Here is a 24,388-nt window from a genome sequence, read left to right on the forward strand (position 1 = left end):
GCAATTTTAGATGACAGGTGGTTTGGTATGATTATGTTAAGTGCTTTGTGGCTCTGCTGAATGATGCGTGTGACAGGGGGAGAGCCAGGAACGCAACGCTAGTGAGGAGGCACAAACCCCTGCCTAAGGTGTGAGGATGGCATCACCGCCCCAAGCAGGCCAAGGCCGGGCATGCTGAGGGAGACTCACTGAAGGGAGAGCTGCCTTTAAATTCTACCACCAGCCACTCCAATCTTACCCGTGCTCGAGGGGCTGCGCTTGTTGAGGACGGGCCCTCCTCTCCCGCTCTGCCTCTCCCTAACCCCCGTCCCGGCTGGCCGATGCCACCCGAGGCGGAACAAGGCGCCGCAGGGCTCAGGCCTCCCACAAGATGGCCGCCGCTGCTGAGGGGAGCCGCGCGGCACGCTGGGGAGAGAGGCGGCCGCCGGCGCCGCTTGGGGGAGGGGAGGGGGGCGACGGCGCCATGGCGGAGCGGGGTGGCGGAGGGCAGAGCGATAGCGACGAGACTGCCGTGGAGGGCTCTGTGACGGAGAGTGATGTGGAGGAAGAGGAGTTCCGTAGGAGGAAGTGGTAACGCGGTGTTGCTCTGAGCTGCGCGTACCTGTGCCAGCGCGGCGGCAGGTGTGGCGCAGGGAGAAGCGAGCCCGCGGTGGCGGGCTGAGGGGCCGCTCCCGGGCTGCCCTGAGGAGAGGCGGGCTGCTGCCCCCGGCCTGCCCAGCTCAGGGTTTGAGCTCAGGAAAATAACAGCCACACACAGGAGCCATCCCTTCCTGCATCTGGCATACCGGAGTGCAAAACAGCTCTTCTCGATTATTTAATAAATGTGTATTTTTTAGGGGTTTTTTTATGTTTTTTTAGGTTTTTTTTCTCTGTTCAGACCAGTTTTCTATGCCCTTAGACTCAGTAGTTCTCAGCTCTGCAGATGGCCCCATTTATTTTACACGCACCTTGTGGGCCTCCAAGTTTGTGCCTCTGGACCGTCCTGAATAACATTTTAGTCTGTGAGGGTAAAGCGTACCAGAACCCAACTCGGAGATAATAAAGAAAACACTATCACATATGGTTGCTGCTGATGTTATTTCTCCACAGCTTTAACGTGATACCATTTTCACGACGTTACCTCTTGTATCCTTTAAGACATGGCAAAGAATTGAAGCTACCAGGCAGCTGCACTTCTTTGCACTGGTTTTGTGGCCCAGTATTGCTTGGAAATACGTAAAGCAGTGATGTACCTCCCTACCTAAGACTTTCTATGCAAAGTATCAGGTATATTGTCACAGGTTGGGAGTCCTTTACTGTTGGTGTTAGCATTACAGGTGTGCTTGTCCAGCCTGTGGTTAGCAGTGTCCCAACAGCAGAGGCTAAGATGAGTGCCCTCAGCTGCCCTGAACTGCCCTTTGAGTTTATAGGACTAAAAAGCAGAGCATACAACAGTTTAACGGCCGCCGCCTTTTTTTTGTTTCCCCCCCAAAGGTTGCCTTTTCTTAATAAGGACATGGCTTTAACAACTGAAATGAGAATTAATGAAGGTAGGACAGGTTCTTTTTTCAGTCTGTGTTGTTTTTTTCTATGAACTGTTGCTGTGGATGTTGCCTGAGTCTATGTTATTTAAAATTAAGTGTTGCATGAAGTTCATTCTTAGAACTGTATGTGCTCTCTTATTATATCCATAGTTTTAGCTTGTATTTTAGACGAGTGTTCAGCACATTTTTAATATTTGAAAAATAGGGTTGCTCTTAATTTCAACATTCTTCCTGTGTACTATAACTGAGAATGCCTGGCTTGGGAAGTGTTTGAACTATATATAGGGGTATCCTTTTTATTTAGATGTGTGTATTGTGTTTGAACAGAATAAAATAAATGGAATCTAAACACATAATTGGCATTTAAATGGAATCTATACACATAATAGTCATATGTAACTATAGTTGCATCTAGTATTTAAAAAAACCCTTTAATGTTTTTAATATATCCATTCTCTTTAAATTTAACATACAAAATTTGGGTAGGGATGTCTAAGTGCATTATTTTAAGTGTATTATTAAATTATTTTAAACATAAATACATGCATGCTCATTTAAAGACTTAAAATCTTCCCTAATAACTCCCTTAGAGCAGGTTGCATGAGCAAGCATGTTGTAGTTATGTAATAGTTTTACTGGTACCTCCTTAGCATTTTTATATAATCCATTTGACTTGCATCCTGTACATTTTATTCCAGCAATAGAGACTGCCTATTCTTTAAGTGACGCAAGGTGTTCTTAGTGTTATTCCAGATTTTTTTTTGTTTGTCTTTTTGCCAATTTGAAGACCTGAGTGGACTGTCATTTTTTATCAGCCTGCTCTGAGTTAGTATAAATCTTATCTACAGCCCATTGAAATCTGCAAAAACTTTTCCTATGGCTGTGATTTCCTGATGCTGAACATTTCATAGCTGCTCAATAGTTTTGCCTGAGGAGAGAAGCACCATCCCATTTTGAATTTACCTGTGGTTATCCACTGGAATTAAAACTTGGCAACATTCAACATACATGGTTTAAGGCATGTTTATTTGACTCATTGTTCAGTTTGTGGAGTGGAGATTTGTCTGAGGGTTGGCTGGGGTTTTTTTGTCTCTGTAAATGTAATAGATTATGATTTTTTTAGCATTCTGCCTGCGGCATTTTATATTTGGTAAGTTGGAATCGGTATTTCATTATTCATGTATTTGCATACTTTTATAGTAGCAATTTGGTGATGAGATACATCACATAAAGATTAATTTGATGGGTATTTTTTTAATGTCAGTAACAACATTTTAGTTTTGAAACCTAAGGGTCCAACCTTAAGGGTTTCTTCTCATTTTTTTTTCCCAGAGAGAAGTTGTTCCTTTGCATAGTCATTAAAGAAAGTATTCCATATAGGAGTACAAATATTTTTAGTCAAACGCATCAGGCAGCTTACCAAAATTGCAGTTGTTAGTTTAAAAAATAAGAGGAAACAGTTAATCTCCAATATGAATTCAGGGAGCATTCTAGAACACTAAGTGAAATAAATTCTCCCACCCCCCCCAACTGCTTTTATTAATTTCTGACCTCTCCTATATTGCAGTTTCAAAATCTATTTAGATAGACTGTTTAACCACTTAAGTCCATTGCATATCAGAAGCTCTGATACATATACCTCAATTACAGAGTTATGTAGAAATTTATGTAGTTATGGAAAGTTATGTAGAAATTAAGGCGATCAAAACTTCCTTTAATTACTGTATTTTTCTTCTTTTTTTTTTTTTTTTTCCCCTAGGAGCTCCCTCTCCAGAAATCTGTTTTATACAGAAATTTTATGATCACACATATAGTCAGAAGGAAGAACAGGTAATCCAGTAGCTATAGAAATGATACATCTCCTGCTACACATATCTAACTGTTAATTATTAATAAACTCACTGGGCCTCCCATTCTTCATGCGCAAAAGAGCCTGGTGGCTTGCAGCTGAAAAGAATTTTATGGCAAGACAGTTGTCACGTGTGTAGCACATTCTCTCCAGGAACGTATCAGAATCTCTTCCCTGGGATTTCATGAGGGTATAACCTTTCAAATTTGAGGAACAAGCTCATCACAAAGATGAAGAAGTCGTGGAGCACAAACTTTTTAATATGTTCCCTTCAGGAGCTGAAAGATCTGGGTTAATCCCATCTGGCTTAACCATGCCAGAATACACCCTCGGTTACTTATTATGAGGTTAGCTATGATCCAATGACTGGACAATTGTTTCTTTAAAAAAATAAAGAGATAATAATCTGAAATGCAGAATGAAATGTCTGCTTTCCTGATGACAGGGTAATTATTCTACTCAATGGATAATTCTGCATTCCATAATCTACTAATTAGCCTACCTTTTAATATATTTGCCACAGTTGGTAGTTAGCTCATAAACTTCTGTTCAGTTGAGCAGCTTTCCACCTGCATATGACACGCTCATGAAACAATTGGAAACAAACAGGTATTGTATTGAGATTGTTTCAAAACCTGTGACTGTTATACTGTCTTTAGCGCTTTAGAGCTTTAGAGGTGAATTCACCTCTTCAAATCCCACTATCTGTGTATCCTTATTCCAGTATAAGAGGGTTTTTTAAAAGAACTAAACTGCTTCCTAGATGACAAAAACTACATCGAAAAAAGACACTCCTTCTACTGAAGTGAATGTTTTTACAGAGCATTACAGAATTGCAGGTAGATTTGTCTCAACTGACAGTGCAGGAAACAGTGAACAAAATCAAAAAGATGCTTTTATTTCAAAGGCTTTCCTCCATAAGTTTATTTTTCTGCTTTCATGTCCCAGAGTTGTCTTGACTGAAGTTTATCACAGTTTGTAAGGACTGAGGGAATGAGGAAAGTGCCCATTTACTCTCTCCCTTTCTCCTCTGGGAGCTGATCTGATTATCTGCTGTCTGACATAAGTCATGTAAGAAAGTAGATTGCACCAGTGTGGCTCTTCAACCACTCTGAGAGCTAACATGGAATGTGCTTACATAGAAGCTTTCCTTCTACTGTGTCCTCAGAAATTATCTTCTGTGAATACAGCATCTTGATGCAGTGTGATATGAGGGTTGTGCAGCCCGGAGTGCCTGTGAATTTCTTCAGGAAATGTAACATCTGTTCCATTTGTTCCAGAGAGTCTTGGCTTTCTTTGTACTTCACGTGGGCTGGGGAAGGCTTGGGATATGCAGTCCTATCTTTGATTCTATCATGTATGTCGTGGTTTAGCCCCAGCCGGCAGCTAAGCACCACGCAGCCGCTCGCTCACTCCCCCTCGGTGGGATGGGGGAGAGAATCGGAAGAGCAAAAGTAAGAAAACTTGAGGGTTGAGATAAAAACAGTTTAATAGGGAAAGCAAAAGCCGCGCACGCAAGCAAAGCAAAGCAAGGAATTCATTCACTACTTCCCAGGGTCAGGCAGGTGTTCAGCCATCTCCAGGAAAGCAGGGCTCCATCACGCGTAACGGTTACTTGGGAAGACAAACGCCATCACTCCAATGTCCCCCCTTCCTTCTTCTTCCCCAGCTTTATATACTGAGCATGACGTCATGTGGTATGGAATAGCCCTTTGGTCAGTTTGGATCAACTATCCTGGCTGTGTCCCCTCCCATCTTCTTCTGCACCTGGCAGAGCACAAGAAGCTGAAAAGTCCTTGACTAGTACAGCAACAACTAAAACATCTCTGTATTATCAACACTGTCTTCAGCACAAATCCAAAACATAGCCCCATACCAGCCGCTACGAAGAAAATTAACTCTGTCTCAACTGAAACCAGGACAATGTAAGAGAATGTAAGTAAGATTTTTCTTCCACCAGAGATGCAGTAGATATACGGACAGATTTTGTAGGATTCAAGTTCTTTCCAACTGACAATTCAAGTTGTTTCCATTATCTGTTAACACCCTATTCCATGGCTTGTTCAGGCAGGCCTCATGATTGTAAGTTTGTGCTTTCACCTTTTTCAGGCTTTTTTTTCTTGCCAAGTTTGGTGAAGTGCACCTAAAGTTGTTAGGTGGCACTTAACAGCTTTTAAGCATTAGTCCTTTTTTGGAACACATCCAGAGTCCCCTCAGATAGTTGGCTGTATAAATAAGTGCTGAAATGAGAAAAATCAGTTGAGTTTTGCAGGAATTTCCTTACCAAAAGCAAGAGGGCAGGACAAAAGGCAGCTCCCACTACTTGCAGTCAGTGGCCACAAATACTATTTGTGTAACTTCTATGGTTTGAGAAGACCTTTCAACCGATCAGCAATACACTGATTTTGCTTAGAACCTAATTTTTTAGCAGACAAAATAGCTCCTTCTTCTTCTGAGATACAGTGGTAGTTCATTGAGCTTTAAGGATCTGCTGGAGCAATGTTAGCCAGTCAGAGAGGTTTAGTAGTTGTTCTGCTATCCTACAGACCTCGCTTGGTCTCTGGATAATGTTCTGTGTAAATGCCCAGGCTGATTCGTACAAAGGGTGTATTTAGGAAAGTCAGTAACTTTCTGCTGACTATCCCATTGCCATATTTCGGAACTACATCAGTCAATAATTGTTGCACAAATTGTTTCTAAAGAATCTGTTCTGTTCCAGGGAGCCTTTTAGCAGTCCTTCCTCCTGGGCAATCTCCACCTGTTGCTCTTAAGGGCATTGCTAAAATGGTTGTTCTTACTGTGTTGCTAATACCTTGTGCAAGCCAAATAAGTCGTCACTTGGTGTCCACACCAAGATGTACTTTCCCAGAGTTTTCCTAGTGCTGTGAATGTTCTCCACTGTATGTCCATGATTTGTTTAAAACTGTAGCCAGTATGCTGATAGTCCACTAGTAATCCCCAGTCTTCAGCTCATCTGGAAGAGAACTGTTCTGCAGTTCACTTGCCTATCTTAATCATTCCTAGGTTGCCTTAGACTTTACATAAAGGCTCCTTTTTCCATACTAGAGGAGATCTCTCCCTTACGTATGGTCAGAGGCAAAAAAAGCGGATCCAAGCTCCTTTTACTGAAGAGTTTGAATTTGGCTCTTTCTTTACCCACATGCCCTTTCCTGTGTCTGCATGTTGCAGCCCTGCCACTTAGAGCTTGCCTATGTGCAGGTCTTGTCAGCTGAGTTCCTTAGTTCTGCCTTCTCCAGGGAAATTGAGAGTTGTATACTAAACTCCACAGCCTCTGGAGCAGCACCCTGTCTTGTTTAATGAAAAGAGGGACTTGTTACAGAACAAGATTAAAACTGGGAGTTGAAATAAAAATACCTTGTGTTTTGGTCTTTTGGTGTATAAAATACCTGAAGTTTAAAGCCATTGTGTCTTGCATTGGTATGTTTTCCTATGCAAGGTGAGTATTGTCTTTCATAGTCTTGATTAATTTTGCAACATTTTTCTCAAATAGCATGAATAAAAAAAAGATGTAAGTGGAATGGCTTTTGTATCTTATTAGTAGTGTATGTAAAGATTGGATCTAAAAATTCTGTTTCCTGACTCAACTGCAGAAGGAAGAAGATAAGCATGTAAAAAAGCTGAGAAAATAAATAATGAAGTACTTTGTGTACCAACTTGTTAAATTTTTTTTTTCAGATACCTCAAGAGACATATGCATCTGACCAGTCTCAGTCTCTACTGCAGTGAGTATAATACATCACACAGGAACTCCAGTGAGGCATACTGTAATTAAACAATTCCATTATACCTCCATTTGTATGTTATTTTGTTCTCAGTGTTCTGTTGTGAAGCAGTTTTCTTGTTTGCTTAGTGGAGGATCAATATTTATGTCAGAGGTAATTCTGTGTCCAATATGGGTCAAACTGTACCTGTATTTGTTTTTATTGATGAGATTACCGTTAATGCTATAAGGGCCTAAGCAACAGGAATGACAGTAACCTACTCAGGAAAAACCATTAGACAAATAATCAAAAATTTGTAATAATGTTAGACCTTCTTTTCTTAGAACCTATGGAAGGATTTCAGTAGAAGATGGATTTATAACAGAAATACGGAAAGAAGTAATAAAAAATAGGAAGGGCCATTTTTTCTCTTAATGAACGTACAAACATAGCTAGCTCCACTTAAGAAATCTGGAAGTCTTAGTTAATGCATGTCCTTGTAAAGAGAAGTATGCCTTCAAAATAACTGCAGTTTTTCCCACAAATAATTGTAAGTACAAAACTGCATAAATAAACTCAAAGTACTGTAGGAATGTTCTTAAGCTGAGCAGATTACAATTATTTCTGAATAAGAACTTTCTATTGTATTATTTAATTCTAGGGGTTGGATAAAGTGTCCATCACTTACTGAAAATATTTCTAAGCCTGGTTTTTCGCTAAATGCAGCAGTAGAGGAACAGCAAAATAATTTTGTAGGTATGTCGTTTTTTGTACAAAACTGAAAGTTGCTCTAGCTGTGGCAAAATCATTTGAGAAGCTGAAGATGAGTATCCATGTAGGTTTATTTAGAATCTGACTGTACGTGGCCTTTGCAACAGCTGGTTAGTTTTCATAGTTGTCTTGGACTACAAGTTATGTTTTTGTAAGTATTCTGTTAGGATTGTTTGAAGAAATAACTGTTTTCCCAAGCCAGTGGTACGTTTCCTGCTTAAAATTATTTCATTTCTGTGGAATTTTCTGACAGAAGTTACAAGCCACATGGTACTCAAGTGCCATATGGATGTGTAAGGTAAGCATGGATGTAACAGTCATTGAGGGTTCCTACATGCTTCTTACTAACATATCCAAGCATCAAGGGCATCTGTAAGAACAGAAAACCAAAAATGCTACAGGTCATTCCCCAGGTCTGTCTGTCACCTGCTGCTGCTTCAGTTGTACTTCTGTTCCTCTGTGCTCCTAGCAGTGCAGGACTGCCCCATCTGTTTTGCTGTCTCCTTGTTTGGACTAATTTTTGCTAAGCCAATAGAAAACCATTCACTTTATTTCTGATGAGGAAATTCCCAGGGAGTCACATGAATGTCAAAACACAGTGATGGGAGCAGGGTGGTTGCGACCAGCCCTTTTCAGAGGCAGTAAATTATTGGATTGTTTTAGCTGTATTGTCTAATTGCATTGTAATTACAGAGGGCAGGGGATAGGTCTCACCCTGTGGAATGGGCGGCAATTCTATCTGCTGTTAGTCTTTGGAAACACAAGCCTCTAAACCACAGTTAAGAAATGTGACAAAATAGCCCTGGAATATAATTTGGTGACTAACAGAGCCTAACTAGAAACCTTATTGTCAGTTCTGCTTAGGGAACATGACTATAGTAATTTTTAAGGTTTGCAACTTCAGCCTTAATCAGGAAGTGAGGCCATTTTATTAGAGATGATGACAACTTTCAGAAGTGGAAAGTACAAATAAAATATTTGTTTACTCTCCTAAATTTAGATATCATATTGAATGGATTTCAGAAAGATTCAGAAGAAAAGGTTAGTGTATTTTTACAACTGAATGTATATAAAATATCATTTAATTTAATTAGCATTAGAGAATATTTTACTGAAGAATACCTAGTTCTTTCATTTTAAAAAGCAGGTACATAGCTGTTGAAACTGACACTGAGCACATTAGGTGAAAACAACTTAAGAGCTAACCTTTATTTTCTGCTTTTTGGGTAGGAACTGCAGTTACTAAGCTTGTAGGATGCAAGGGTAGAAGCATAGCAGTAACAGTGAAGTAGGAAAAACATCACCATGACACAGAATCTATAAGGGCTGTTGCTTAAGCTAAAGTAATGAAGACTTTCAGTAGCTTAAAACATGTTTTCCACCAATGAAAGTTGTGGGAGAGGCATTAGGAAGTTCTTTGAGGAGGAACAGAGTATCTGTAACTGTCCTTCTGTTTGGGAGTAATGACTTGTGGCCAAGAATAGGTAGTACCAGTCTCTTTGATACATCTCTTTGGTAATCCTAAAGCTGCTTATGAGTGACAGGTTTCACTGCTGATGAGGTAAAAGTGAGGGAATAGCTTTGGAGCTACCTTTTCCCCCATTTGTCAGCTCCTTTCTCAGCGATATTGAATCGGGGATGATTCCACTCCAGTTTGAGGCTGTCTACTTGGGTGTTGCAAGGTACTGCCTGTTTTCTTTGCCGTGCATTTCTGCTGCTTCCTTTGGGCCAACACTAGCGCTTGTTTGGCCCCCAGCATGAAGCAAGTTTGGGGGAACAACTGTCAGATGCTGTTCAATTTTTTTTAGTTGGCTTAGTTTTCAGCCAGGTTATTTTTTTCAATTCAGCTCCCCAGAAGATTAGGTAAGTGCCAGTGCAGCACAAGAGAGGATGTAGAAACGTACAGCTGAAGACAAGTGGAAGGACAGGGACTGTACCAACACTTATTTAGATAAGCTTAATGCAATCTCAATGTTACGAGCGTAGCTCACAAATAATACTGATTATTTTAGTAATTATCTGCTTGCAAGCACTGCTTTTGCACATGAAAGAAGGAAAACCTTGCAACGAAGAAGGAATTCCCTGACAGCTTCCAGAAAACACAGTAGCAAAAATTCAACAATATATCCATGTGAACCATCCAACCCAGAAATATCTTGAGCAAGAGTTGAAGGTTCTGCAACCACTGACATAAACATCCAGTGGTCAAATGTTCCCTTGATTCCCCTCCACTTCCCCTCTCCCCTTGTCCTTTCCAGCACTCCCTCCATTCTTGGTTTGCAGTCAGCAAAGTGAAGGACTTCAGCAGATTTCTCTTCAGTCAGCAGAGGAAGTGCTGGCAGCATTTCATGAAGGGGTTCTTGGCCTTTGCCTCTGTGTTGTCTGTCTGTATGCTGTCATCTGCAACCGTGATAGTACTTACATCTGCTCTGCTGCCTCTGCATTGTTATCTCCTTCTGTTACCCCTCTGAGGCACAATGCCCTCTTTGTGCTTTTTGATTTCTAGTGTCAGTTCATCCCTGACCGGTTCATTGCTTTCAGGTCTATGTATGCTGGACGAAGAAACTGTCATTGAAATTTGCTCTGTTACTGTTTCTGCGGCAAAAAGTAACTGTTATTACCAACTCCTATTGCAATGTCATGGACAGTTTTGAGGATTTCTGCAGCGCTAGTGATATCAACTGCATGGGTCCTAGAGAAGCGAGAGGATCTTACCGGGTACATGTAATGCTTGCTGCCATTTGCAGCTTCTTAGGAAACCTCACATTAACTTACAGCACGATACCAGTTCCAGTATTTCTTCTCTGACATTCCAGTGTGGAGCAATATACAGCAATATACAGTGTAATTATCTGCTGAAATAACCTGCTTAGTGCAGGGACCATAGCATTATGACTGTTCCATCTAGTCCCATAGATTTGTACCTATAAATAAAAAGTTAGAATTCTGTATAAATCAATTTTACTTTCTTTTTTCAGGGAGGCTGATTAAGGTTAATGTTGGGGAAAAAACAGTACTTGCTGAAATTCACCGAAGACAAATTTGAGACCAGTATGGCAAATTATTCCTGTCTTGTAGCAAATACAATTGATTATGTGGTCAAGTATTCCTTCTCTCAGAACAAAGGAAAAAAATGAAATCCCATAGGCCATTCCTTTTGAAAAATATACAACTACCAATATACAGCTATAATACAAAGTTCATTAAATGAAACATTCTCATTGTACAGAATTGGTTAAATAGAACAAAATAAAAATGCCTTGAAACAACGATTACCTGTGATTAATAGCCTCTGGACAATATGCAGATTGAGTGCATTGAGAATATCTCCAGAGAGTATATTTTAGGAGCCTGGAGTCAGAAGGTTGGGATTAATCACTGCAGTGAATTATGCTTTTTATATATTGGGTGATGTTGGCACTGGCAAGATCTGAGTGCTGCAGGAAGACCTCTTGTGAGAGGAACCAATGGCCATCACAGGTTCTGTGTACTGAATTGAAGAAAGGGCAGGACAGACACCTTGACAACCAGCAGTGAGTCACTGGGCATGTTAGTTTTGTGTATCTATTCCTGAAAATACAAGAGATATTAATTAATTAACATAATATATTCATAGAAGTCCTGACACCATAAAATGCGTCTTACTGGGTTTTCTTGATTTTGAGACGTAACAGCTCTGTTTTCTGTTGTGGTTAGTCTGTTAATAGTGGGGCCAATACTGTTCCATGTCTTCATTAATGGCCTGGAAAATGGAACAGAATGCACCCTCAGCAAGTTCAGAGGTGGTACTGGGAGAGTGGCTGGTGCACCAGATCGTTGTGTTGCCATTCAGAGGAACCTGGACATGTTGGAGAACTGGGCAGAGAGGAATGTCATGAAGTTCAACAAGGGGAAATACAAAGTCCTGCATCTGGGGAGGAATAACCTCAGGCACCAGTACATGCTGGGGACCAACTGACTGGAAAGTAGCTCTGCAGAGAAGGACCTGGAGATCCTGGTGGACAATAAGCTGGCCACAAGCCAGCAATACACCCTTGTGGCAAAGAAGGCGAACAGTATCATGGGCTGCATTAGGAATAGTGTTGCCAGCAAGTTGAGGGAGGTGATCCTCTACTCAGAACTGGTAAGGCTACCTCTAGAATACTGTGTCCAGTTCTGGGTCCTCAGTACAAGAAAGATACAGACACAGTGGAGCGAGTCCAGCACAGAGCCACAAAGACGATTAAAGGACTGGTGCACCTGGTTCTGTAAGGCCTTTGACACGGTCCCCCGCAACATCCTTCTCTCTACATTGAAGAGATACGGATTTGATGGATGGGCTGTTCAGTGGATGTGGAATTGATTGGATGGTCGCATCCAGAGAGTAGTGGTCAACAGCTCAATGTCCAGATGGAGATCAGTGAGGAGTGGTGGGACCAGTATTGGGACCAGTACTGTTTAGTATCTTCATCAATCACATAGACGGTGGGATTGAGAGCACCCTCAGCAAGTTTGCAGATGACACCAAGCTGAGTGGTGCAGTTGACATGCCTGAGGGATGGGATACCATCCAGAGGGAGCCAGACAGGTTCAAGAAGTGGGCCCATGTGAACCTCATGAGGTTCCACAAGGCCAAGGGCAAGGTCCTGCACCTGGGTCAGGGCAACCCCCAGTATGAATACAGGCTGGGGGATGAAGGATTGAGAGCAGGCCTGCAGAGAAGGACTTGGGGGTACTGGTGGATGAAAAACTGGACATGAGCTAGCAATGTGCGCTTGCAGCCCAGAAAGGCAACTGCATACTGGGCTGCATCAGAAGAAGCATGGCCAGCAGGTCGAGGGAGGTGATTCTGCCCCTCTGCTGCGCTTTGGTGAGACCCCACCTGGAGTCCTGTGTCCAGCTCTGGAGTCCTCAGCACAGGAGAGACATGGAGCTGTTGGAGTGGGTCCAGAGGATGGCCACAAAAATGATCCGAGGGCTGGAGCACCTCTCCTGTGGGGACAGGCTGAGAGAGTTGGGGTTGTTCAGCCTGGAGAAGAGAAGGCTCCAGGGAGACCTTATAGTGGCCTTTCAATGTTTCAAGGGGGCTTATAAGAAAGATGGGACAAACTTTTTAGTAGGACCTGTTGCAATAGAACAAGGAGTAATGTCTTGAAACTAAAAGAGGGTAGCTGTCGACTAGATAGAAAGAATAATTTTTTTATGATGAGGGTGATGAAACACTGGAACAGGTTTTCCAGAGAGGTGGTAGATGCCCCACCCCTGGAAGCATTCAAGGTCAGGTTGGACGGGGCTCTGAGCAACCTGACCTAGTTGAAGATGTTCCTGCTTATTGCAGGGGGACTGGACTAGATGACCTTTAAGGTTCCCTTCCAACCCAAACCATTCTATGATTCTACGATCTTTCATATGAGGACAGGCTGAGAGAGCTAGGACTGGTCAACGTGGAGAAGAGAAGGCTCGGGAGGATCATACCAATGTGTATGTACACCTGACAGGAAGGAATGAAGATGAGGGAGCCAGACTTCTCAGTAGTGCCCACTGATAGGACAAGAGGCACCGGACACAAATTAAAAAGAAATAAATCCCATCTGAACACAAAAACGCACTTTTTAACTGTGAGGGTAGTCTGACACTGGAACAGGTTGCCCAGAGAGGTTGTGCATTCTCCACCTGTGGAGATACTCAGAACCTGGCTAGACATCGTCCTGGGAAACCTGGTGCAGCTGACACTGCTTGAGCAGTGAGGTTGAACTAGATGATCTCAAGAGGCCCCTTCTAACCTCAACTGTTCTGTCATTCTCTGTGCATCCCTCATGTCCCAGTATATTGCAGTAATCTTCAGCTCGGCATTCTCACAAAAGCTGGTAATGTTGATCTTTCTGATCTTTCTGATCTTTTATAGTGATTCTGTTACATGTATGTATTGAAAAGCTGAGCTTCTCTGCTGTTGTTTGACTTAGAGCTAGCAGATACGGGAGTCCATTTAACATTTCCACTCTACTCTTATTATTTATGCTTCAGTATTAGTCCAGTTTTATCTTGTAACATTTGCGAGCCACAATCTGTGACACCAAATAGCCACCAATTTCTCAATAGCTTTTTAATTGTTCTCAAACACATGGAAGAAAAATCCTTGCATGTCAAGATTTACCAAGGTGATGTGAATGCACTGCCGTCTCTTGGAACTGACAGGCTAGATTTAAGCTTGGTCATGCAGTGCATAGGGAGAGATAGACATCTAAGGCTTGACTAAGCCTAGCTCGCTCACTGGCCTTTGGTGCAGTAAGTTTGTTAACATACAGTTTTTATATCTACGGCCAAGTAAGTTGTTTTTTTTAGATGAGACCTCTGCTTGACTTCCATGTCCACCTGCTTCCTCTGGTGCGAGGTTATGAATCAGCCGAGGCTGGAGTTGACCGTGGCCATGCTCAGCTGTTACCCAGTGTGTGCTTACTGTGTAAGATGGAGAGATGAGATTCTGGGCTGATGCTATAAGGTCAGCAGGATTTGTGCCTGGATTAAGGAGCACCTTGATTTGGATTTGTACTGGGAATAATTGAGACCTGAGGATAGTGGGATTTAAATCAAGGCTTTCAAAGTAGTGTGTTCATGCTCAGTGGAAGAGATTCACAGGTGGCATGAGGTGGTTGGCATTCAAACCCTAAAAAGAATTAACAGCCTTATGCCAACGAGATACCTTTTTCTCTTTGGCATTCTTACATAGGAATCGATGTTTTAAATGAGTTGCTTGAAGCATAGCTCTTCTGGTGGAGAATGGACCTGAACCTGTATTTACCACAATGTTGATATTTTACTGCTGAGCTACTGACTGAGGGGGAATCCTGCTCCTCCTTTAAGTGAAACTTATGTGTATTCAGACCATATTTACCAGACTGGGGTCCACAGGAGAGAGAACTCCCTGTTTTGGTTCAGTTCCCAGCTGGCTCAGCCTTGCTCCTTCAGCAGCTCCTCTGTTCCTTTTCAACAGACAATTGGAGGGGACCTTAGGCACTGGGGTTTTAAGTGCCTTTATGGATAAGTGGCAGCTGAGGATGGGTTTTAGGGAGGGAAAGTTTTGACTTTTATTATGTTCTGAAGATTTTAATTACTTCTAGAGCAAGTCCTACAGGATTTTGCCAACAGAAATAAGTGTTAAAGAAATTTCGGCACCTGTAGTTGGATGGGGCTTTTGTGAACACCATCATATTTAAGTGTTGGATTTCACTTGGCATTTGGGTTTTTAGGATCTTGCAAAATAAGTCATTTATGCCTGCCTGATCCTTCTCCATTAATATAAATGTAAGTTTCACCTGCCCTTCAACAGATGCACCAAGCCTTTTTCTTAGGAAATTTGTAATATATGTACAGGCTGTTCATACCACAGTTCTCAACTACAGAAGGTTATGTCAGTGGGTTTTTTCCCCAGTTGTTTAAAGTCTGCACAAATTGGAGAAGTGATCTAAAAAGAAACTGTAATTCAGTACAGCAAAGGTAAGAAGTAGTCAGTACTTAAAAAGGAACAATTAGCTGCACAGGTACAAGATAGGAAACAGCAGACTGGGGAATAACTTTTCAACAAAGAGTCAAGGATTTATAATGGCTTACAAACTGAACTTGAGTCAATGCTGTCAGATTTCTGCCCTTTCTGTTTTATTGTGTGTGACCTTTATCAAAATTATGTTACCAGTGATTAAAGGATTCTTGCACTGCCCAGTATTGCCACTTGCTGGCAGCAAGAATCTGAAAATGTATTGAAAGAGATTTTGTTAAGATCCAGTATTACTAAGCAACAGCACTATTATAGGTAAATGTTGTATAGAAAATGTATGTTTTAAGTCTGCTGAGGCATCTGATTTTCTCCTGCAGAAGCGTTTGAAACAGGGATAGGAAAAAAAAAAAGAAAAAGCTATTAATTGGTATAAAAATGGGTGCATCTATTGAAAGTGGTTCAAAGTGATTAGAAAAACAGTAGCAGTATTACTTTTCCAAGAACAGTTATGGTTTTGTGAGTCTGTACTTAGTGTGGAAACTCAAATGTGCAGCCTCCAAACATACTCCTAAGGTTTTGAACAGAAGCTTGTGAGGCACAAATGCTCCATACCTGTGTGGGATCCATATAAACACATAATCAAAACTCATCTATTGTGTTTTACTAACTATGCTTTTTATATTATTATGAATATATTCACTTTCATTATTTCTGTGCAACAGAAATTTTTAATTCCTTTCTTTTAAAGCCTTTCAGCACCCTCAGGTCATTGGCAATGGCATAATATCTTTGACTTTATAACAGATTAAGACTCTCTTACTCTGGATTTTCACTGCTAGGGAAGTCAACAGCTGAAGTACTCTACTTCTGAAACTGAGACCTCAGTCTAACCCCTGTTAAGAAATTGTATGAGTTCTTAGGGAAGGCTTTGAGTCTTGTAGTTTATGCAATAATTGTGAATAAAATATATATATATGGATGACTTCGAAAGTGAATGTTAGTTACATGCTTTTTAGAAACAGTTCTTCCATTCCTTTTTGTAAACAATTTTTTTTTTAATGTTTAGATTTTACAGAAATTCAGTAATGAAGATCTCTCTCCAGAAATAAGCCTCTGTCTAGATGCACTTCTGGAGGATATAAGAATGGTTCCAAAGGAACAGGCACCACAAGATATATCTCCGCATGTTTTAGAAGATTGCCAGAGAACCTGCATGACCATTATTGACATGGATAATAGAGTAAAAGAACACTCTGCTAATAATGATACAGATCTTTCACTGACATCCCCAGGGAAGATTTTCATGGAAGCATTCACTGAACAGAGTATAGAGACTGGTGAATTTGAAATCAGTGATTTGTTGAGATCCTTCAGTGATTCTGAGGGTCTTAAAATGATAAATCCATTGCCTGACAAGTTAGAGTGTCAGGGCCATGCCTTTTCCATTGATCCATCAGCAGATGAGAGCAGTGATGCCCTGCCAGTACAGCTTGTGACAGCTTTGAATGCCTTGTCAGGATCTGTAGTACAGCCTGTCACTCCTGTAGTGCCAAATGAGAGACAGCTTAACACTGAGGAAGAGCAGTTAAATTCAGAACCCAGTATTCCCCAGTTAGATGATGACTGTACACAAATAACAAACATGATTGAGGCTCAACTTGCTACAATTCAGGTGGAAGAAATAAAAGCCTTAACAGGATCTAACTTGCAGAGGACAACAAATGAGCAAGTATATACACCGTTTAATTAATATTTGAAAATTTGTGTTTCTCATAAAATATTTTATAGAATAGTCAAATTACTTGGAGATGTGAATCTTAGTAAAGAATAAACTGGCATCAGTAATTTACATGCTTAATACATTTAAATTATTTTTGTTTTAAAAGTCCAGTAGCGTTTTTCTGTTTTGATATATCCATGCTATGAAAATGGCTGAGCTTGCTGTGATGGGAAATCCTAGCAAAGTTAATTCAGTGACTGACATGGAAATCTAGAATCAGCATTGGAGCTTCAAAAACTCCTGGTCTCCCTGTACATCTTCTGTGTCTTGCGTTCTTTCCAAGGAAAGTTCCAAAACACTATTCTGTTATTTCATTGTAGCGAACTGGCATATTCCTGCCAGTTCCAACTCTAGATTGCTACCCCATCTGCTTCTGGTTTTTCTCCAGACTATAGTATGCTGTTTTCTGCTATCATAGTTCTCACCGCTGTAGCATACAAATGCTTTGCAAGTATTACAAAATGAATTATAGCTATGTCTTTCCTGTAGACTAGAAAGATTACTTACAGGCATTTTTTACACATACAGTTAGATGTGCATTTACTTTGTTTTGTGGTGTTTATGTTCATGTCCTCCCCTGAAGAAGCCAGTATGTATGGATACAGCATGTGATCTTTCTGTTTTCTTCTCTTACCCTGTGCTGTTCTCTCCACAGTGTTACGTCCTGTGCTATAAAGGTGATCTGAAATAGGTCATTTGTATTCAACAACATGAATGCAAAAATCTGGAGAGGAACATGAAGGGAAAGCAATGCTATAGTCTCTTCTTGTTTAGGTTATAATAAGGGAAAGAGAAGGACACATAAACGTATGTTGATGCTATAGAGTGTAGTGGACATCCCTGGCAAACCTGGAATCAGATTCTCTGCTCTGTCTTGTCTTTGAATAATCTGGAGCTTCAAATCAATGATAGGCCACATATAACTAGCTATTTAAGGTGGTTTTACAGCCACTTTGCTTCCCCACAATGGCATAAAGCATCCAAAGACTATGAGTTAATTCCGTCTTGCTGGTAGTATTAACTGAATATAACAGTACGTAATAAAATGTGTCACAAAGGTAGCTGATTTCAAGGTGCCAAAAGGTCTCTCAGAACCATAGTAACTTAGAAAGTTCTTTCAGTGAAGTGTTGATTTCTGAAATTTGTAGCACAGCTGTGTGAAGCTTAATGTGTAGATTTACTCAATATTGCTGTTAAGATTGTGAAGGAGGGTCCTGTGGGAATCACCTCTTGTTGATTAATAATTGATTTTAGCTTTTTTGTGCCTCCATCTGCTGTTCTTGAAGGCAGAAAGTAGGGAGGCAATTTAATGAGGAAAAAACCCCAGTTAATTTTTTAGTAACTGTTGCATTCTAACAGTATAATGTTCACCTTGTTTTTTTCTCATCCTTGTTTCTTCAGAGTATCCCTGTTGTGGTGAAACAAGTACCAGAAAGAGGAGAGCCTGTACTGTCCTGTAGATGCAATCAGGATGCTGAATAGCCCATTTATTTTAATATGTGGTCCCTTATAAAGCAAGTGGCTTTTTTTCCTCTTTGAAGTGTTTTCTTCTTCTTTAACCCTCCTCCCATGGCAGATGTGATGCCATGGAAAGTACTGCATTGATAGTTTCGTAAACTGAAACATTTGGTTTCCCCAACTGCCATGTTAACGTGCATCATCTCTTGACCGGGAAGGACCACTTCTAGGAATGTAATTCACCTCTTCAGTAGCCTCTCTGCTGAATATGTCAATTAAAAAAATTAATTGGTGAATCCTCCATTTCTTTCTGTGTCCCAAGAAAGGACTAAAAAGTTCTCCCACATCACTGTGAAAGAATTTGTATGCATATATGCTGAGGGTGTGTCCTAAGAGCTTTCAGCATTACTCAAGTCTGTAATAACCTAATGAGTACCCAGGTTTCAGCAACTTGAGTGATACTCAGCAGCACGTCACACTCACTTGACTAAAACAGTGAATGAACTCAGGTAACTCAAATTAACTGCCATGTGATGCCATATCTTTAGGGTGGGATTTCTCTCCCTTACTGTTAGAGATAAGCCTCAAACAGCAGCGAAGCTGGTGAAGGGTCTAGAGAGCAAGTCCTATGAGGTGTGGCTGAGGGAACTGGGTTTGTTTAGCCTGGAGAAAAGGAGGCTGAGGGGAGACCTTATTGCTCTCTACAACTACCCGAAAGGAGGTTGTAGCGAGGTGGGTGTTGGTCTCTTCTCCCAGGTAACAAGTGATAGCACAAGAGGAGGTGGCCTCAAGTTGTGCCAGGGGAGGTTTAGACTGGATATTAGGAAAAATTTCTTCATGGAAGGGGTTATCAAGCATTGGAACAGGCTGCCCAGGGAAGTGGTTGGGTCACCATCCCTGGGGGTATTGAAAAGACATGTAGATGTGGCGCTTAGGGACATGGTTTAGTGGTGGACTTGGCAGTGTTAGGTTAACAGTTGGACTCGATGATCTTAAAGGTCTTTTCCAACGTATATGATTCTGTGATTTTATACACCAATCATTTAGGTTCCCCTCTGCACAACGTAGAACAAAGTGAATCACCATCATCTATGAAAGTAGCTCTTCATCTTAACCAATGGTAGGGGTAGCAGGGATGCCTAGTGTCATCTAGATGCCTGGGTTTTAGATGGCTGAAGGTCAGTGAAGTGAATCTCATCTGTGGTGGCTGTAGCTCAGGGGTGGTATGTCTTTAGAAATAACTTCTCAGCTGAGAGTTACTGAACTGCAGGTGAAACATGGTTCTTGATCTTGTGCACATTTCTAGGCTTGTGCAAGAGTGAGATAAGATGGTCTAGCTTAAGACATCTTAACCATCACTTTATTTTTTAGGACAGGAGCTCACGTCCATAGGAAATGGAAATGAATCTGTTAAGTCATTTCATATGTGCAACCAAACAACTTTCAGATAATAACAACTTTTGTTCACTGTCAGCCAGCCTAGATTAGGTTGTGATTCTGAGTATCCTAATTCCCTTGGCTAATTCTGCCAGGGGCATGTGGTGTGGTGTACTACTTTAGGCATGCTTCTCCTATGGCAGCCTCTGTCTCTCGTATCTGTAGAATTCCAGTTACTCACTTAAGCAACCCCTCCATTGTCTGTGAGCACACATATAATTTATAATACAATGTTCTTGGAGCTCTTATATATAGCCCTTGTTTTAATTGCATGCTTACCAGTTGCTCGTAATATTTCTTTTTTGTCACAGCCTGTGGGTGATCAGCAGAGAGAGAAGGAAGTAATTTCACATTACTGGGGTGCCACCTCTAGTGAAAAGCAGACTGGTGAGGGAAGTTCACATTCAGTGGAAGCTGTAGCATGTGCAGAAACAGCCCAGACAACATCAAAGAAAGCAATGCAGTTAAGAGAGACCTCCTCAAGAAGGTGCAGAGATCATGTTTCCAGTCATCGCCAAATACTAGAAGAGACTCAGGAGAGGATGTCTCACAGTGGCAAGACAACAAAAAACAAAGCTAAGGATTTTGAGTATGACAAAATTCTTAAATTCTTATTTTTTAATTAATGTAATGAATACAGTGTATACAGAGTATCATTCCTCATGTGAATGACTTTAAATGATCAAAAGGTAAAGGTTTTACCTTTTATTTAAAGATCTGGAAGTTAGTTTTTCTCCTGATTTACTCTTTACTCAGTAGTGCCTGACTTAGCCTATATACTTGCATGCTATTACAGACTACCTTTTAAAATGAAATATATTGACATTCTTAGCTCTACCATAAACATCAATTTATATCGAGAATAGAATATTTTTGTTGATTCTAAGCAAATCTCTTGTCAGTAAAATTCAGAAATCTGCTTCCAAAGACAAGCAGGATCTAGAAACCAACATATGCCAAGAAATAACTCTGAATAAGGATAGAAAAGCTAAGCAGAGAAGAAGGAGCAAGAGAATCGAAAACAAACTGAGTAAGATATTCTCTGATGTTTATTATACAGATTATTTTTTTGTTTGAACAACTATACTGAATCAAATATAGTTCGTAACCTTTCCAGTATATTGTGATGGATTTCATAAAAAGATGGTATAAACATTCATTTTAATAATGAAAATTATTGATAATTTCCCTCACTTGTTTAAACCTACATATTAGCAACCTAACATTTGACTTCTTTGCATAAACTCCTTAAGAATCATGAGAATTTTTTCAGGATGCAATTTTTGTCATGGTGTTATATATGAAAAAATTATGATGTATTCTGAAAAGCAGAAGAAAAATGCTTTCATGCAGAGTGAAATTGTAGATCCTGGTATGCATTTATATATCCTTCTATAATCTAGTATTCTGTGTGCAGCATCATTCTGAGGGCAGTGCCATACCCAAGAATTGACCTATACAAACCAGTTTATTCTATTTTGAATGCCTGCTGTTGTTATCCTGTCTGTTTTAAATATAGGATTATAGGGCCTTCACTACCACAGTCACGGAGTGCTCTTTGAAGTATTTTTCCTTGCAATGTGCTTTGCCAGAAAGATTGCCATTTTTCATCCTTTGAAGATGCATACAGAGAAATTCTTTGCCTTGCAGAGGAAGCATTTAGGAGAATACAGGATTTCCTCACTTAAGTGCTCACTCCAGCACCTTTAAGACTGAGATCTTTAAAAAGTTTTTATTTTGTTTAAGCCCACTCAGTCTGGATTTATCTATGCACCTACAATCATTTAAACAGCTTACAAAGTTTGGAAGTATTTGAACTGTAACAGCTACATTATAGATCTTACAAAATATGAATCATTCTACCTCCAATTAACAAACCTTCTCTTTCACAGGGTTTTAATTATTCCCAGTGGAAGCACTGTTTTTATGAGATTCAAAGTTGTATGAGTAACTGCTCTTCTGTTTCAAATTGACTTACTAGTTTCCACTCAGAAAACAAACTGTTGGTTTTTTAGCATGATTTCTGCAGAAAGAGTTGCACTGCCTATAGAGGTAGCTTCGTGTTAATCCAATCTAGCAAGTTTACCTCCCTTTTGCATCAGACCTAGCAGTCAAGAGTCTGTGAGTCATCTGAGTTTGGTAATTCACTGAGAAAACAGCCCCACAAAAAGTTTCAGTTTGGATCAGCAAGCATCAGTTGTTTTGGACAAGGTCAGACACAAGGAAGGGGCTAGGGAAGGTAAGGTAGAAGTGGTGGGAAATAGGTCCTCTTGAAGTAACCACTTAAATTGGGTTAAGTGTAACATAAAACTGTGCCTTGTTCTGTGTATGTCTGTGTGGTTTAATGCCTCCTGAACTGCTTGGCTAGTTTAGACCAGCTTTGACTAGGGACTGCAGTACCTTAAATGATTAAGGTCTTGCAAGGCTGGAGAGGTAGAGGAGAGGGACTGTCCATGTGCTCAGCTGAGGGAATGTCCTCAGTAAACCCATATCTGTTAGATTCTAAAAATCTACACAGAGTCAAGAACTTAAGAAGGTTGGGAATTAGTCTGAGCTCACAGTGTATCACCATGCACAAAATGGCAGAGACATCAGGCTTTGTGAGTTACAGCTCTAGGAGAACTGTGTTTTCAGATCATACTTAAAATGTCTATTTTTGACACCCAGGTGGAGTTTTAGGGCCAGTGAGCCACATCTGCTACAGCTTGTGGAGAGGAGCAGTGTATATAGCCTGCTGTCCCAAGGTTTTTCATTAGTAGATCTGTTAATGGCCCAGGCCATGCATTGTGCTTTCCTGCAGGCGATCCTCCTGCTCTTTCCTTCCTCCCTTCTTTCTTCCCTCCCTGTCTTTCAGAAGAGACATTAGCTAGGATGCACTTCTCCACAGTATGAAGGGATGTTGGGATGGCAGTGCTGGTGAAATACAGAACAGCTCATCTGTGTATTGGAAATTATTTCACCCAAGCTGAAAACTGTAATGAGTGCATAATGGGACATAGCATTTGTTTTGTAAAATAATAAACTAAAAATTAAAAATAGTATCTTTTACACTTTATTTTTTACATTTAGGCCTCATATTCCCAAGCAACCTTTTGCTCATTGCAGAAATGCCTGAGCTGGTTGTGAAGTAATGAGGAGAAGTAATCTGAGGGGGCTAATCTCAATCACTATCTTAGTGTAAATACTCCTTGCTCACGAAGTGGAGGTTTTAAAACATAAATGAGTATAAAAGAACTGCTGATAAATTTGACTTTTAAGAAAAGAGATATTATTGAATAACTGACTAGGTATTGAAATGCTCATCTTGTAATGAATTGTAACCTAGAATAGCAGTTTTATCATCCAGTGGGAAACAATGCACTTTGCAAAAATGTCATTAAAAAGGAAAAAGTCTAAACTTAACACACTTTTACAAAGTCATTTTCTTGTGTGTTGAATTTCAGTTGGAGTTTTGTTACGGAATTCACTATGGCATCTTTTATTGCATGGTATTATTGTTTAATTGGTAATGTATTTTTTGAGATACTTGTTTCTATGAGATTGAATGAGCATTTTTTCTACAGAAAGCTTATTTACTAACTGTAATATAAAGTGAAGCCAAAATAAGAGAGGAAAGATATTTTTCTGTTACACACATCTGTTACATTATTTTTCAGGACAAGAAGCCTTTTGTAGGAATTCTGTAAATCCTGCTTGCCCCATTTCACTTTCAACAATCAATAGGAGGAATATTTATGGTGAGACCTTACTGCATAGAGCTGTTGCTGATCAAGATGTAAACCTTGTACGTAACATAAGAAAAGCTGGTGGAAATGTAAATGTTCAGGATTATGCTGGTAAGTTGCAGTTGTGTTAAAATACTATTTTCAAAACAAATATCTACCTATAACTAATAAAAGTGCATATTACAAGTTTGTGCAGTGGACAAGACTGTAGGTTTGTCAGTAGATTATTAAATTTTTTTTGGTTTAACTTGGTAATTGTTCATGAGAAAATATATAGACCTATGTATAAAAGTATATTAAAAAAGAAAATTTTGCGGAAAAAGTAAGCACTTAAAAAATTACGAAGTGATGCAATTAAGTTTACTTAGCCTTAATTCAACAATCCTGTCTATGTTTATCACAAAACAGTCCCTTAATTAAATAATCAATGCAATGTTTTTTAAAGATTTTTTTGGGGGTCCGTTTCAGTGGCCAGCTTGAGACACCAAGATTTGGATTTTCCAGTTTAATTTTTCAGGGACTCTGGTTTTGCCCCTTGCAAAGGAAGTTGTAGCTTCATAATAAAGCACTGCTTTGATTTTGTGAAGTTGTGAGTACTTGGTATTTTGCGTTTTTACTTCATCTTGGGCACCAAAAAAAAAAGAATGACAAA

At 40.2% G+C, this 24,388-nt stretch overlaps 1 protein-coding gene across 1 annotated transcript in view; it reads left to right on the forward strand.

Annotated features, from left to right (window-relative positions):
• Positions 1-463: 463 nt before the first annotated feature.
• The window catches only part of ANKRD31 (ankyrin repeat domain 31), a 73,441-nt gene continuing 49,516 nt past the window's right edge, over positions 464-24,388 (forward strand). The window contains exons 1-11 of the mRNA XM_075526747.1: positions 464-567; positions 1,474-1,529; positions 3,283-3,353; positions 4,456-4,464; positions 7,069-7,115; positions 7,756-7,850; positions 8,866-8,906; positions 16,412-17,065; positions 20,323-20,600; positions 20,914-21,041; positions 23,668-23,847. Of these exons, the coding sequence (XP_075382862.1) occupies positions 464-567; positions 1,474-1,529; positions 3,283-3,353; positions 4,456-4,464; positions 7,069-7,115; positions 7,756-7,850; positions 8,866-8,906; positions 16,412-17,065; positions 20,323-20,600; positions 20,914-21,041; positions 23,668-23,847 (1,663 nt within the window). The remainder of the gene's footprint in view (positions 568-1,473; positions 1,530-3,282; positions 3,354-4,455; positions 4,465-7,068; positions 7,116-7,755; positions 7,851-8,865; positions 8,907-16,411; positions 17,066-20,322; positions 20,601-20,913; positions 21,042-23,667; positions 23,848-24,388) is intronic.

This window comes from Mycteria americana, chromosome Z (genome assembly GCF_035582795.1).
Source record: "Mycteria americana isolate JAX WOST 10 ecotype Jacksonville Zoo and Gardens chromosome Z, USCA_MyAme_1.0, whole genome shotgun sequence".
Classification (NCBI taxonomy): domain Eukaryota; kingdom Metazoa; phylum Chordata; class Aves; order Ciconiiformes; family Ciconiidae; genus Mycteria; species Mycteria americana.